Source organism: Chaetodon auriga, chromosome 15, assembly GCF_051107435.1.
Source record: "Chaetodon auriga isolate fChaAug3 chromosome 15, fChaAug3.hap1, whole genome shotgun sequence".
NCBI classification, from domain to species: Eukaryota; Metazoa; Chordata; class Actinopteri; order Chaetodontiformes; family Chaetodontidae; genus Chaetodon; species Chaetodon auriga.
In genome coordinates, this window is record NC_135088.1 from 9,127,331 (window position 1) to 9,143,482 (window position 16,152).

The 16,152-nt window shown below is 42.8% G+C and overlaps 1 protein-coding gene across 1 annotated transcript; it reads left to right on the plus strand.

The window, feature by feature from the left end:
* The first annotated feature begins 8,370 nt into the window (after positions 1-8,370).
* drd1b (dopamine receptor D1b) lies at positions 8,371-15,750 on the plus strand. The gene has a single exon (XM_076750843.1). The coding sequence runs from the start codon at positions 9,900-9,902 to the stop codon at positions 11,289-11,291; it is 1,392 nt and encodes a 463-aa protein (XP_076606958.1). The 5' UTR covers positions 8,371-9,899; the 3' UTR covers positions 11,292-15,750.
* Positions 15,751-16,152: the final 402 nt, after the last annotated feature.

Genomic DNA, 16,152 nt, shown 5'->3' on the forward strand with positions numbered 1-16,152 from the left:
TGTTATAATGGTGTCCAGGGGAAAACGGGAATTGAACCCAAAAGCAGAGCGCATGGCAGGGCAGGTGCAGTTCAATACATTTATTAAGATGGCTAACAACAAACCCAAGACCTAGATGCTGGTGAGGGAGGTGAGGGTCCAAACCACAGTAAAAGAAAGTAAAATAAATAAGTCCACAGAAAACAAGCAAAAATCAATGAGGCAAACAATACATAAACCAAGGGAGCAGAAATATGTACAAGTAAAGTCTGGGGAACCAAAGCAAAGTCCAAAAACCTCAGAATACCAGCAAAATATTCACAAACTGACAGGAAACATGACACATCATGTGCAAGGGACAAACTGGAACACGCTGACTTATATAGACAGAGAACTAATTAGACACAGGTGAAATGAATCAGGCAATCACAAAGGCGGGAAAACACAGGAAGTAAAGTGGAATCTGACAAACAAGGGAAGACTACAAAATAAAACAGGAAGTGACAAAACTGAACAGACCAGATTGTGACAATGTGTTATTATAATTATTAGCTATTAATTCTGTAGCAGGATCTGAAAGGCCAGTGAAGCAAGTAATTGGTAAAGTTATTCAATTACTTTTGAGAGAACTAACAAGTAACTATAACTAATTAAAAAGATTCAGCAACTTGCACAGCATCAATACCAATCATCAATCCACTATGTGGAGTTGAGGATAATATGTTCATTTGCTTCCTTCCATGTCTTGTGCTCCTCTGTCGCATTAAATTACTGTCTGTTCCTCATAATTTCCCTTGCATGTATTCATGGTGAGGAAACAAATTTGTCCCATGTTTCAGACACTTCAGCGCACATATATGCATATAATCAAGTGATTAGAACGATTAGTAGAATCTGTGAAACTGGGCTGGAAGCCTGCTAATATCTCACATGATTCATCATGGTATGATGTCACTCTCCGTAAGTGTCATCATCCCACATACATTTGAAATTACTACCATTCTTTCATCCAACACATTTGCTTGCCCTTCGTATCAGTTTTACTGAGCGTACAGGTGTTGACAGTCCATCTGAAGCTTTATTAAAGACAGTACTCCAGGACATTCTGTGATGGCCGATATCAGGGTGACAACAGCATTGATGAAAGTCTGGCTTTCACAGCAGTGGATGAAAACAGTCGCATTGATGTCTTTCTGAGTGATGTTTTGATCTTCAGAGCCCGGCCGGGTTCACTCCCTTCCCTCGAGTCAACAACAATACTGTCATTGAGAGCCTGTGATGGATGAATGCAAAGGAACGACACTTAGCTCACTTGAATGTCGTCAGGTCTTAACAGCCGGTAATACAAAAAAAAAAAACTGGATATGCCGAGTGTATATGTTCTAATTTAAGTTTATTTTATGCTATTAAACACTGGAATTATAAATTCAATCTATATTCAGACTTGAGAGGCGTCTATACTCATCAAAGCTTTGCTCGTGCACTTATTGAACACACAGAATCCATGAGTAGAAAGCTGCACAACTTATTCTAAAATAATCCCGTGCCTCAGTTATTTTTTTATTTTCTTGTGTGTATATGTGTGTTGGTGTCAGCGTCTCTGTGGCGTTTGTGTATCTGTCAAACCAATGTGTGTCTGTGTGTGTTTGACAGCATACAGATGTGTGCTGTGGTCCTGCAGCAGCAGATCACAGCTTGTTTCTAAAAGTGATTTGCACATCCAGCTACCAGCCCAGACTCTCAAATGGAGCAATTATTCTCCCCCGATACACTTCCAGCTCCTAACGGCACAAGTCGCTTCCATTTTATGATTGTGATAAACTATCATCCGGGGGAATCATCTTTATAGAAGTTGTTCTCATTCTGTGTCATTTCCAATTCAGCATTTTTCCATGAAACGACAGTCCAGTGTTGCCTTTTCTCCTTTCATTGCTCATTGCTGACTATGCCCAGTGGCTGCTTCTTCCCAGACTCCCTAGCTGAGAGGCACAGACTTCCTGCATTTCTACAGCCAGAGGCCATACAGTAAGAACCTTTTTAGAGAGAAACATATTAAGCTTGTCAAGAAGGTTTCAACAGAATATGCTGTTGATGTGCTTCATTCATCATCCTTTTCTGTGTAATACCTTGTTTCACACCACTGCATGCTGCTATAACTAATAACACACACCTAAAGCAGAACATCCCTTGCCTGGATTTAAGCGAGGTTAAACTTTTTGTGTTCATTCTGCAGCGGGATGTAAGCTGCACTGGCTCAGATTCAAAGCTGTGTGCACTCAAGCTGAGATGCAAAGCCCTCATGATAAGAAGGATGCAATACTTAACAAAGTGTCCGCTGGGAGCCAATCCCACTGTATGGTGTTACGTGGAGATGTGAGAGTAGAGCAGCAGTGATAGACAGATTAAAGATGGCACACAGAAATTAATTAATTCCCCTTTGCAATTAAAAGTCATGGGCAAGGCCATGAAACTCTCAAACAACCTCAAATCAGGTGGTGATGTCCTGCAAGGCGGCCCCAGCGAGATCAAGACAGCAAAGCTTTTCCTTAGTTGTCTGATCCTTTGGTGAAATCTACCAGCATATGGCATGCCTTAGGACATCTCTGAGACAAATGACTGGAGAGTGTTATTAAAGATACAAAACTTTTAGCATCAAAGTATAGTCCAGTCAAATCCCATTATTCTGAAACCAAAAAATGTTCTGATTGGCTCGTGTTTGTTGCTCGGTCAGGGTTAAGGCAGACCTGTCAGCCCTCCTGTTTTTCCTTGGATTCTCCTTTATTTTACCCATCTCTCCTGCTGTCCTCCTGTTTAAATCTCCCGTAGTTTAGATTTTCTTAGAAAAATCTAAAAATCAACTCCCTATTCGATGTGTTTGTTAGGTTCCCTTTTACATTAGCTGTAATATCTATTGATGAGGAGTCATTCATTCAAACAGCACCCAGCAATAAAACAAGAAGAAGAAGAAGAAGGATGAATGTGAAAGGGATGGAGTACCTCCTAAAAGGCTAAAAGTTTATGCAAGTATCTTGGCAAATGTGAGGGGGCTTACCCGAAAGTTGGTCAAAGTGATGTTTTTTGTAAAATATGCCACATTTTAGTGTATCACATGGAGGGAAAGCAACAAATCTATCAAGCATAAACTCGCCAAAGAGGCACAGAAACGTGCTCCGCTGATGACTGCATTTATACTGTCTCTCCCATCCATTTTCATAATCACCCTCTCCTGCCAATGGACTTTTTTGCAGTAGCCTCTCAAAATCACAAGTGAAGCAAAATAATAATACATTTTTAAACTAAGTACTTTTGTGTTGTTCTTTATATAACACAGGGATGATCACAACATTTCACCTTCGACCGCTTATCTGATTGAACTTACCGTCAAAGAACAATGTCACTGAATTTCCCTGCAGTGAATAGTCTCATTACATTACTGAAAACACTGTGTGTGAAAGCTGATGCTGCCTGAAAACAGGTGAAAACAGACGAGTGAACTCGAGCACACACTTCTGATTTGTGGATATGACAGGATAAACTCCACAGGTAATTGATTTTGATGGTTTCCGCTGAAATGAAAACAAATCGTCCCGGCCCATTTGAATACGGTTGTGATGACATTGTCTTAAATTTGACCTGAAATGTTCTTGGATTACTCAAAAGCAGATCTGCCATTATAATACTGTCAGAAGGTCGTCTCTCTTGCCAGTCTTGGAAGGCAGTGTTTACAGTTAGTTATGAAAGCAGATAGAAAGCTTTTGTGTGCATGTGTGTGTGTGTGTGTGTGTGTGTGTGTGTACGCGCGCGCAATATATTTAGAGATTAACCTTTTGCGTGACTGGTGCCTCCACTTCTTTATAAACCTACTTTATCAAATCAAACTACCGACAGATGGTCCAAATATCATCAACTCTTTTATCCTCGGATACAAAGGAAGAGATGAGTTAGAAAGAAAAGAAGGAGGGGAACTAAAACCATAAGCGCTTATGTGGGTATGTGCATAAATGGAAATGCCCTGCAATACGTGCACTGCAGAGATTAAACACATATTACAAAGGTAATACATGATGCACGTTCAAACTTGTGTTTTGCCTGTTTTCTTAAGTTGCAGTGCCTTGAGCTCTCAGGGCCACCGTAGGAACCTTTAAATGTAATGTGTGTTTATAAATGTATACTTTATAAATAGTCTTTTACCCGAGGGTCTGACCTGACTGAGCCATTTTATTGCTCCAGCTAATGACAAAAAGGCCCTTTCATCCTGGTCACTTTCACGTCTGTTCCCATTATCTTTCACAGTGTAAATAAATATCCCTTCAGCTCTGAGGGAATTGAAGCATAGCACCAATTAAGGGCCTCAATGAGATTGGTTCGAGGTCCTTTTGGAAGCCACAATAAATTTCTATCACATAAAAAGCCGTCGCACTCTGCAAAGAGCAGCGAATACATGTGATGACACACACGTGTGCACACAGGTCATAGGTTTTGATTACGCCGCCTCAGATTGCCACAGTGAGGGTAATTACGTTGCTGAATGTTGTGAGAGCTGTTGCGTGTGTGTGTGTGTGTGTGTGTGTGTGTGTGTGTGCGATTATTTAGCACACATTTGCTTCATGCTGGGTGTCTGGTGGTGAGAGGCCATACTATAACAACCTGGGACCTGATGGATGTCACACTGACAAAGAGGATTTGGGAGAGGGAGGAGAAGAGATTGAGTGTGTGTGTGTGTGTGTGTGTGTGTGTGTGTGTGTGTTTTCATGTATTACTGACAGTGTGGGGGCATGAATGTTTACACAGTCACATTGTGGGGACTTGACTTCCTTATGAGGACAAAAGTAGTGGTTATGGTTATGGTTAGGGTGAGTCCCCATGAAATGAATGTAAGTCTATGTAATGTCCCCAGAAGTGATGAAAACCCAACGGTGTGTGTGTGTGTGTGTGTGTGTGTGTGTGTGTGTGTGTGTGTATGTTTGTGTGTGTGTTTGTGTGCGTGTGCGTATGTGTCTGTCGCGGATTAGTCTCCTCTTCATCCCTGGCCCTCTTTCTCTCTCACCTCTCACAGATAAACACACACACACACACACACACACACACACACACACACACACACAGATGCTGCTCCATGCCCTGTAATGGTGATGTCAGACCCTTGTTGTTTTTTTAATACTATTTTCATGTGGTCGTTTCACAGACGATAATCTAATGCTGTGGACAGGCTTGAAAAATGGTGTCATTTTGCGGCAATCACTCGGATAGAAATCTCATCAATTTACACTCATATTTCATCATTGCGCTTTACTGTAAATGAGATTTCTTGTTCTACACAGACAAAACAATACACCTTTGAAAAGCCATCTCTGCAGACAGTAAACGCCAAGTGGAGGAAGAGGAGCTAACGTTGTTAACTGTCTTCTTCTGACTGTAGTTTTGGTTGTTTTGCTCTGTTGACTTTGGTTTCAAGCCATACTGCTGATATTATTTTACCCTACAAATAATCATATCATTGATACAACTGATTGAATATAAACATTGACTCTAAAAATGACTGTGTAATTCCTGATTCCACAATGAGATTATGCTTACATCAAAAGGTTTGCAGGCCACGGCATTTCACACACTGATTTTAGTTAGAATTTCTTACCAGATCTGCATCACAGGAGGTAAATAATGTTGTTTTGAAGTAATTGTCCCACTTGTAGAAGAAAGTAACTAGGCTCCAGCTAATGAGAAATGAATGCCGCCTCTGGTAAATGTCATTAAAAAGCCATAATTTTAATTGGTTTCTGCATTAACTGCTGTTAATTTACTGCACAAGATTTGAATTTCAAATGAAAGCACCCCCATAACATTTGGTTTGGACTGTCCCTTAAATAAGGGTTTTTTTTTTGTTTTTTTTTTGATTTAAGGAGCTTGGCTTCACACATCCCTTCTGGCAGCAGGTATCTTTTATGATGACACTAATATAAATGTATATGCTCTTAGATCATTGCTGTCTGAACTTTATTCAGCATTCAAGCGTATTATGAAACTTGTGGTGAGTGCCAAAAATTAATCTTTGAGGTGTCCCCTGCAGATTTGGCTCCCCAGCAGCCTTAAATCTTTGCCATTTCCAAGTCATCTTGAATGGCTGCCTCTTTGCTTGTGGTAATAGTTTAAAATTGGACTTGGTTGGGGCTGGATAGCACTTTCTTCCCCAACGAGATCAGCATGTACCATACATGCATGGTCAGAAACCTTTCCAGAGAGTTTTCAGGTTATCTCCCTTAAGTCACTGCCTTTGGGAATAACTGAGGATCAGCAGAACGGCAAATAAGAGTAACTTGATTAACTTCCTGTCAGCAGGTGAACTGCTGCACACTCTCATCGTGAAATGTTACACAAACTTTTGTGAGACCAGTTTCTTGGCAAACTTACTGCAATAGACTCAATTAAAACAGCCGACGTGTCAGACGATTCTCCTGCTCACTGCAAATGCATCGTGAAATAAAGGACATTCAGTTCATTGCAGAGAGTTTACAAAGTAAAACAACTAAAGGGGACACTTTTCGTATTTAATGTTGGGTTTATTAATGTAGGGTACCACATAGGAATGCACAGAGAAAGACAATAGCATAGTGACAGAACTACAAAGCCATGTTCAGAAAGATGAAGGACAAATGAAGCATCTGACTCATATACATATGTGGCAAAAAGTCACCCCGAAAAGACATTTCTCTATTCTATTCTATTCTATTCTATTCTATTTTGCTCTATTCTATTCTATTTTGTTTGCTTTTTGGAGCAGACATAAATTACCCTGCATGGCTGGTTGTGTGTGCGTGTGTGAGTGAGTGAGCGAGTCTGTGTCTGCGTTTGTGTGTGTGTGACGTGGTCTTGGTTTGAACTTTGTCGGCTGCACGCACACCCTGGCTCTGTGCTACAGGGAAATGTGGGCGTTGTGTCTGCCAGGCCTCTTACACTTGGCTTGTCTACATGCATTACTCACACACACACACACACACACACACACACACACACACACACACACATGCACGCACACATCCTTACACACACACAAATATATGTGTACACATCTGCAAACACACATATTTACCACAAAGACACACATGCACAGTCATAGATGCACACATACAAAGTCAGACACACATACATAACACGAGTCAGTCACACACACACACACACACACACACACACACACACACACAGAGGGACAGAGTCCATTGAGGATTTCATCTCGCTAAATAGTTAATATGCAAACTGGCCAGGCCTGCCAGGCAGCTAGCGGCATGATAACATTAGCTTTTGTAATTCACACACACGCACACCCACACACATGCACACCCACAGTGGTGTGTCCATCACTTCAGAGGACATTACACTGACTTACATTCATTTCCAGGAGACTAACCCTAACCCTCACCCTGACCTTAACCCAAATCTTCACCCTAAAATGTAATGATTTACATTATGGGGAGTTGCATTTTGTCCCTATAAGGAAGGCAAGTCCCCACAATGTGACTGTGTAAACAGACAACATGAGTAATACATGCACACAAACGCACACATGCACGCACACACACACACACACACACACACACACACACACACACACACACACACACACACACACACACATCTCAACACTCAGTATCTCTCTTACTTCATGGGTCTTGCTGCTGCAGCGTGGCTCATGGGACTCTAATCTAATTCAGAGTTGTTCAGTCATGTTTATTGAGGTGACGTTAATGCAACAGCGCTGCAGCTCAGTCTCTCTGCTCCCGCTCTCACATAATCTCCCACAATCTTGCATCCAGTAGATGGCCTCATTGTGCCTCTGCGTGCATGCCTGCTGGCTACAAGTTCATCTCAGGACATTTAGGCACCTTCCTTTTTTTAAGCTCTTTTCTGTTTTTTGACTTTACAGCAGTGATGCTATTTGAGTTTTTTTTAGGTGCATGCCTAAAATAAAGTGCATTCAGAAAAAGGAAATATCGTCAATATTACTGTAAAATAATAATAAAATAATAAAACAAAAAAATAACAGTGAGTTTATGATTTAGCCTGTGATACTTGTAAATGAGGGAGTCAACAAAATATGACAGAGACTATGTGTCAGATTGCATAATCTGAGAAACAAAACAAACAAGCAAAAAAAAAGTTCTTCCCTAGGCGAGGAATTTTCCATAATAAGCAACCAGTTCGACACTTTGTCATAAATTTAGGTCGTGAGGTTTTTTTTGTCATCGTAAATCATGTGGCTAAACTCTTCAGCAAACAAAAGGTGTGCTGTGCAGCGGGATTTAGGTGGCTTTACCCTCCACAGCCTCCCTGGATAGATGAAGCAGTGGTAGCAGAGACCGTGGCGCACAGCAGCAGCTGAGCGGAGAGAGAGGAGCGCGCATGGAAATGGTCTTGGAGAGACCAGAGTCATTCTCATCACTCTCCGCCGGCCAGTCAGACCGCAAACACATCACAGGGTAAGTGAATGTTTCGCAACAAAGGCTGAGCCTAAAAAGAAAAGCATAAGGACCGATAAAGCACCTGAGGACCGTCGCAACAGGAGAGCGTGACTGACTTCCCATGGAGGAGAGCGCAGAGAGGGTGAGCTCCTTCTCCTTCACTTCGTACCAAGATACAAGTTGGATGTATGCCGAACAGATGTGGATTTTGGGGGACTGAATATTTTTCACGAGTTGATTTTGGATTGAATTATTTCCGAGCCGACCCAAGAGGTTGCTGCGGGTCCCGAGCGGTCCACATCCACGCAGCGGAGCGCACACATTTTTTTTTTTTAGAAAACAAGAAAATAAACTGCGCTTCTGTTTCTGAGACGTCAACCCAGGGAATGCACTGCCAGAGATGATTTAGGTGGGTGGCCAAAATAACTCTTGAATGTTTTTGAAAGCTGAGCGGTCGTTTTTGCTGTGTCCACACAAATGGGCACGCGAACCAAACCAAACGAAAAAAAAATGACCTCGCATCTGGATTATAGCGACATGTCAGCATAAAAAAAAGAGATGTGATATTGATGTTTTCATACATGTGATGAATTAATATGCATCTCCGTGATTTCAAAATGGACTGTTGACACTACTGAATTCAGTTTTCAGCCTTTTTCTTTTCTTTTCTTTTCTTTTTTGGATCACCACTCAGGTGGAAATGTTGGCTGGAGGCTGTGCCATGCACTGACAGGGAGCTGCATTCAAAGAAATAAAAAAATAAATGAGATAAAACGAAATAAAAAAAACAAACAAACAAAAAAAAAAACACCTAGCAGCAGGGGTGGATCCGCGTCGATACACGCACGAATATAATCAAACGGACACGCCTCGAGGATCATTAAACAAATCAGATAAACGCAGCGCGAAAACCATCAATAGAAGTTATTGATGAGGTGGTATATAAGCCTAATGATTGGCCAAGCTTCTGTTTACTCAACAGCTCTGCAACAATATTGTGTGAAACTTTGGCTTGGCAGCAGAGGCACACAGTGAGAGCAGAAAAAGGACTTTGAATCTCATTTTTACTGCTGCTTTTCATGACTACAGTGCTGATTGGAAAGATATTTGCAACCAACAGCTGGAATATTCCTCCTCCTCTTCAAACTAGAATGTCTGCTGCCTGTACTGCTGCTGCAGGAATTTATGAACCGGGCATTATTGGGCGGCAAATTTCCGAAGAGATCTTTTTGAAATATTTATAGCAGCTCTTGTGCAAGGATGGTGGTTGTGACAAGGAGCCTATGGATGACCCAGTCGGTGGGAGAGCTGGTGCCGAGACAATTGACCTCTCCACCAGCCACGCCGTCCGTCTAAAACTCCCCCCGGAGAGGCACAGCTGCTGCAGGCTGGGGATGTGATGGGGTGACTGTTGACACCCCCCTCACCCACCCCCTCTCTCGCTTTATTAGCAGTGTAATATAAACAATGGATCAGAATTTCTCAACGGTTCGAGATGGCAAGCAGCTGCTACCAGAGAGAGACTCGTCCAAACGTGTGCTGACAGGATGCTTCCTCTCCCTCCTCATCTTCACCACGCTGCTAGGCAACACGCTGGTGTGCGCCGCCGTCACCAAGTTCCGACACCTGAGGTCGAAGGTCACCAACTTCTTCGTCATCTCGCTGGCCATCTCTGACCTTCTGGTAGCTATCTTGGTAATGCCATGGAAGGCGGCGACTGAGATCGTGGGGTTTTGGCCGTTTGGCGCGTTCTGCAACGTGTGGGTGGCGTTTGACATCATGTGCTCCACTGCCTCCATCTTGAACCTGTGTGTGATTAGTGTCGACCGCTACTGGGCCATCTCGAGCCCGTTCCGCTATGAACGCAAGATGACCCCTAAAGTGGCATGCCTGATGATCAGTGTGGCGTGGACCCTGTCTGTGCTCATCTCCTTCATTCCTGTCCAGCTCAACTGGCACAAAGCTCAGACCACCAGCTACGCAGAGCTAAACGGAACATACCCTGGTGATCTTCCCCCCGACAACTGCGACTCCAGCCTTAACAGGACCTACGCCATCTCCTCCTCCCTTATCAGCTTCTACATACCCGTGGCTATTATGATCGTCACCTACACCCGGATCTACCGCATCGCCCAGAAGCAGATACGGAGAATATCTGCCCTGGAGCGGGCAGCAGAGAGTGCCAAAAACCGTCACAGCAGCATGGGGAATACTTCGAACATGGAGAGTGAGAGCTCATTCAAAATGTCATTCAAACGAGAAACCAAAGTCTTAAAGACGCTCTCTGTCATCATGGGAGTGTTTGTGTGCTGCTGGTTGCCCTTCTTCATCCTTAACTGCATGGTTCCGTTCTGTGAGCCGAACGTGCCCGACGGTGCCGCGGATTTCCCCTGCATCAGCTCCACCACCTTTGACGTGTTCGTGTGGTTTGGCTGGGCAAACTCCTCGCTCAACCCCATCATCTATGCCTTCAACGCTGATTTCCGCAAGGCCTTCTCCATCCTCCTGGGCTGCCACCGGCTCTGCCCGGGGAGCAACGCCATCGAGATCGTCAGCATTAACAACAACATGGGTGCCCCTACCTCGAACCCCAACTGTCAGTATCAGCCCAAGAGTCACATCCCAAAGGAGGGCAATCATTCAGCCAGCTATGTGATCCCCCACAGCATCCTGTGTCAGGAGGAGGAGTTACAGAAGAAGGACGGATGTGGAGGGGAGATCGAGGTGGGGATGGTAAACAACGCCCTGGAGAAACTCTCCCCAGCCATCTCTGGGAATTTAGACAGCGATACCGAGGTCACGCTGGAAAAGATCAATCCCATAACACAGAACGGACAGCATAAAGCCGTGTCATGTTGAGGAGAGGTGAGGACGGATTGGAGCACACTGAGGCACGTATGTGTGCACAAAGCTTACACAGAAGGACAGCAAAAGAAACAAAAGGACATGCCTGACAGGGGAACAGGACCTTAAGACTGCCAACAAAAATCTACATGGAAAAACCTACAGAATGTTTTAAAGTAAAGGCACTTTATCCTGGATATAACTATCTGCAAAATACTTTCAGCATTTATTGATGAAATTGACACATTTGATGATAAATGTTGATAATGTGAATATTAAAGCAGAACACTAGCGATGTGCACATGTATACATTTTTTTTTTTTTAATATTTCCAAAAATGTGTACATCTGCATTTGTATACTGTACAGTACTGACACAATCCTGCAAGGACTTCAACACAGTATATACAGTGGAGGAAGATGTAGTAACTATTAGCAAAATGTCTTGTAGGTAGGTGCTTTGTATGTGTTTCATGGAAGAGAGAACGATGTGGGTGAATTGGTTTTTGGTGAAATAGATGATAGTTTATTGCAGTTATTTCTTTTCAGTGCATTTTTAATGCTAATTTTATTGCAAAATCAAAACACCTGTATTGCAGTGGTAATTTATTTGAGTTAAAACTGCTTCAGACACCAAAGTAACAATATAATGATTCAAACTAAACAGGCAGGGGGCAGATGGAGTTCCATACTGTAATCCAAGTTGTCATACAGTATATTTGAACAGTATATCTCCAGATTCTTATAAAAGCTGATGTGTGCAGAGGTCCAACTGATATGTGTGTGAGAGAGAGGGAGAGAGAAAAAAGAAGAGGATAGTAGGGGAAAAAAAAATCCCTCCTGTGGTCTACTTTCCTTCCCAAGTATCCTATAATGATCCAGCCTCAGTCGTGCCCACTCGGGACCGATCCTACTGGCTTACCTGAAGTTTCCTCCATTTCTTCTCTTCACTCCCTGTTTTCATTAGCTTTGTCTCTCCTCTCTGCCGCTCTGGAGCAAACCCTCTCTAGGGCCCTGCAGTCTCCTCTCTTTTCCATTTTCCTGTCTTGTTTCCTCAGTCAGCAAAGTCCCTTCCTCACTCACGCTGCCCCTATTTCTTCTGCGTTGTCAACCTTTTCCCCCCCTCTCTCCTCCCCACCTTTCCTCCAATCAGCCAAGTCCTGCATCATACCTTCCTTTTATGTTTTTCTCTTCCTGTCTGCCTCCTCTTCACATCTCCGTTGGCAGCCCTCCATTTTAAGTCCTTACTCTGCCCACTTAAGGTGGCACTAATGTTTCTATTTTTGGCAAATGCCGTCAGACCGTAATTAAAAAAGAATGTAAATGTGTAAACTAAGATTCCCGCACTTGGACAGAGGCGGCAGAGCAGCAGCAGCAGTAGCAGTAGCAGCAGCGTTCACTCAGCCGTAATGCAAGTGACACTTAGTGACCTTTCGCAAACTTGCAGATATCTGATTTTGTAAATTGCTCATGCTGGGAGCCATGCTGTGCTGTAGTGGCGATGTGGAGCATGCAGTGTGACAGTCGCTCTGTTTGCAGGGGTGGAGTCCAAGACAAACCACCACCACGAGGATTACCTTCAAGATACTGGACGTATTTTTATTGCCTCTCCTCTCCCAGTAATTTGTTTTTACTCTGTAGCATTAAAAAAAAAAAAATAAAGATGCAGCAAACATTACTTTGAGGTTCGTCAGAATAAAATCTTTTACGAAAGGCAGTTCTGAGAAAGTCAGTCCTTGCTAAGAAATGCTCCTGATGAGGTGCTGCTTATTTTATACCACAGATGGGCTGTAAAACTGCATTTTAAAATCAAATTTTGAACTGCGCTCGGATAGGCCTTTATAAATTGTCATGTTCGTGCTTAGCCCCCCTCTTTGCACTGATTGCATTGACATTTTACAATTAGTTTACAAAAGGTAAGAGTTTACAATAGATAAGGTTGAGTTTAAAATTGAAAGACTATGTAATGTAACATTTGCGTCACATTGGCCAGTTTGGCCACAATTGACAATTACTGTATTATTAAGTGTGTTTAAGTGTAGCAGCTGTAGTTTGTAGAGGCATCAACTAAACTAACAGACTCTGTACTGTTCAATTTACAGCTAACTTTTAAGTTTGCTAACATCAGCTAGCATTAGCCACCATTAGCCACTGGTCATACCAGACCAAGTAAGGCTGTCGCAGCAAAACTCCTGAATGTATTGAATTGAGCAATGGTGTATTTTACTTTTCATTTGTAAGGGGGCTCTTGTGTTATGTTAAAATCAAACATAAGGACAAATAATATACGAATATGAATGTAGGGAGTGGGGGGGGGGGGGTGAAACAAAATGGCCTATTCATTATATCTACCTAAATATTTTAAAAGAGAATTCATAATGTCAAAGATATATATAGTTCACTCTTATTTTACATCGGTTGACTTAAGTTAAATTGTTTATATTCTAAGTAAATGCCAAGTCTGTGTGTGGCTCATGTAATTATAGAGCCAGACATAATTAGCTCTCTCGTCGAAGCCCATGCAGCTAGTTTTCTCTTTGTGTTCAGTGTTGCTGGGGAAAGAATGCTCAACAGCATGCTTTCTGACATCCTATGCCGAGCGTCTGCCGTGCGCTGTGTGTGTCCATGAAGGCGTGAAACTGTTGCACATCAGGGAAAGGAAGAGCTGATCCAATAGAAAGCAATTGGTCTTGAATGAAGCATTTGATTTTCCTGCTCTGGAAAATCCAATGCTATCTAGATGGCAACAAAGGGGGGGGGGGTAAAGCTTTTAGCTCAATATGTGGCTTGGCTTGTGACACAAAAGCAACTCACTGTCCTCTCCGCCTCCCTGTCCTCGGCTCCTGCTGGTTGCTGCTCCATCAGTTTAAAATGGACATTCATGAACTGGAAATTTGATTTGCCCTCTCTTAATATAAATCAATTACATTTTCCGGGTGCTCAAATTCTGTTTGAAGCGCCACGACATACTTTGACCTCCCCCTTTCAGAAATTCCCAACCGTGTCCGTTCACCCTCCCTTTTCTCTCTTCATCAGTTCCTCTTAATTTACTCCCTAATTATTTCCAAACACAAGCCAGCTCAAACATGCGATAAAACATGAAGTGCACATAATCTGTCAGGATTGGACGTGGAAGGGAACTGCCTTGGGGAAGGTTTGGCCCCCGCTCCACCCCCCCCCCCCACTCGTCCTCCTCCACCCCCACCCTCTCCCCTCCTTTTTCTCTATCTCTTTCTGTTTTCTCTTGGCTGCCTCTGTCGACTTGATGAGTGTTCCCGATGTTAACACAGATTGAATTTATTATTAAACAGACAGGGCCTACTGTTCCCCTACTGCAGTTTGAGTCAAAGCGTTGAATCAAAGCCCCACCTGGCTATTTTAGTATTATTGTTATTATTATTATTTTAGCATTGCTGTTGCCAAAATTCAAGTTTTTGGCTGAATGTGGCTGTACTCTAGCTTATGCTGTGATTTAACCAGTGTTTTATAAGCTGAAAATTTGGGTGGGTCGGGGGGGTGGGGGGGTTGTGGGTACTCTTAGATTAATCTGCCATTTGTTGTGACATCAGTGGCATTTACAGGTTTACCAGATGTTTTCTCGTATATGCTGTATGTACACATTTATAGAAACATACCTCCAGCTGAGAGTTAAAATGATCTCTGCCGTATTGTGGCTCCATGTAAACCCACCCACCCCCGAGCCCTCACCTTGTCAACTCGGTGAGTCATCTTTCCAGATGCCGCTGCTTTGATTTTGGAGAAGGGCCATGTCAGGCAACAATCCCACAAGCAAAATGTTTTGTCTGATCCACAGCATTTCCTCCAGGCTGCCCTACGAGTTGCTTTGGGGAGCCATGGTGACAGTACACGGACTCTCAATCAGTGTAGTTACATGACGTATGACAACTTGAGCAGATCTGACAGAATCGCTCCTCTTCCTCTGATGGCGGGTCGAGGGACGCAGCAGACGTCGGGCCAAACAACACTCCCAGGCCTCGGGAATGCGGAGGCATTTTAATGCTGATGTTTCAGCTCACTTAAACTGTCTAGGATGATGACGGCGCCCCTACCTCGACATCGATTCAGTGATAAAGCTTCATGTAAAAAAAAAAAAAAAATGACAGTTTGCAGTATTTAGGGTTGGGGAGTGCAGGGATAGAGTATTGTACAATGATGTTCAAAATGTAGTCGTGATGAACACAAGTGCTTCTTTTTATCTTCAAAAAAATCCTTAACGTGTGTAGCGAACTTACATGCTGTATGTTTTCTCCAGTGTGGGATTCTAATTTACAGTAAGATGCAGCAGTCACTGACTATTTATATATTTATTTATTTACATGTTTCTGGTGTTCATTCATGAAAGTGATGTCAAAGATTATAGCCCTCAGAACAATTACAGTATTTAGTTTACAGTTTGTACAAAAAAGAAAAAAAATGTGCCCTTCTTGTAAAATAAACATGTATGTATTTCTTTTTTTTTTTTTTCCATCTGTGCTCACTGAGTTGCAGTTATTGGACAGGGGTGTTTGGATGGTGGTGAGTGGTGTTGTGCCTTTGACAGTGGGTAGGTATTGGAAGATCATGTCGCTGCAGAGGATCGATGGAGATTGATTTTGAACAGTGACGCATATTTTTTTCCAGCTCCCTGAGCGCGGTGTCCTCGCTGTGTTCCTGCCTTCGTCCCGCATTTACATAACCTGACAGCCACTTGACAGTTGACACGTCCTCTTCCTCCACTCTCTCACCCGCCTCATTTGTTAACTTAAACGTGAGCACGAGCACATACAGACTCAATTGCACTCACAGTAAGATTTTAAGTGCTAAAAATCCACTACAGTAAAGGAAAAAAGACATATTTGTTGTTACTTAAAGCTTTC

What these genes read in the sequence shown, in the direction of transcription:
- drd1b (XM_076750843.1), top strand. Translation starts at nt 9,900, where the DNA reads ATGGATCAGAATTTCTCAACGGTTCGAGATGGCAAGCAGCTGCTACCA.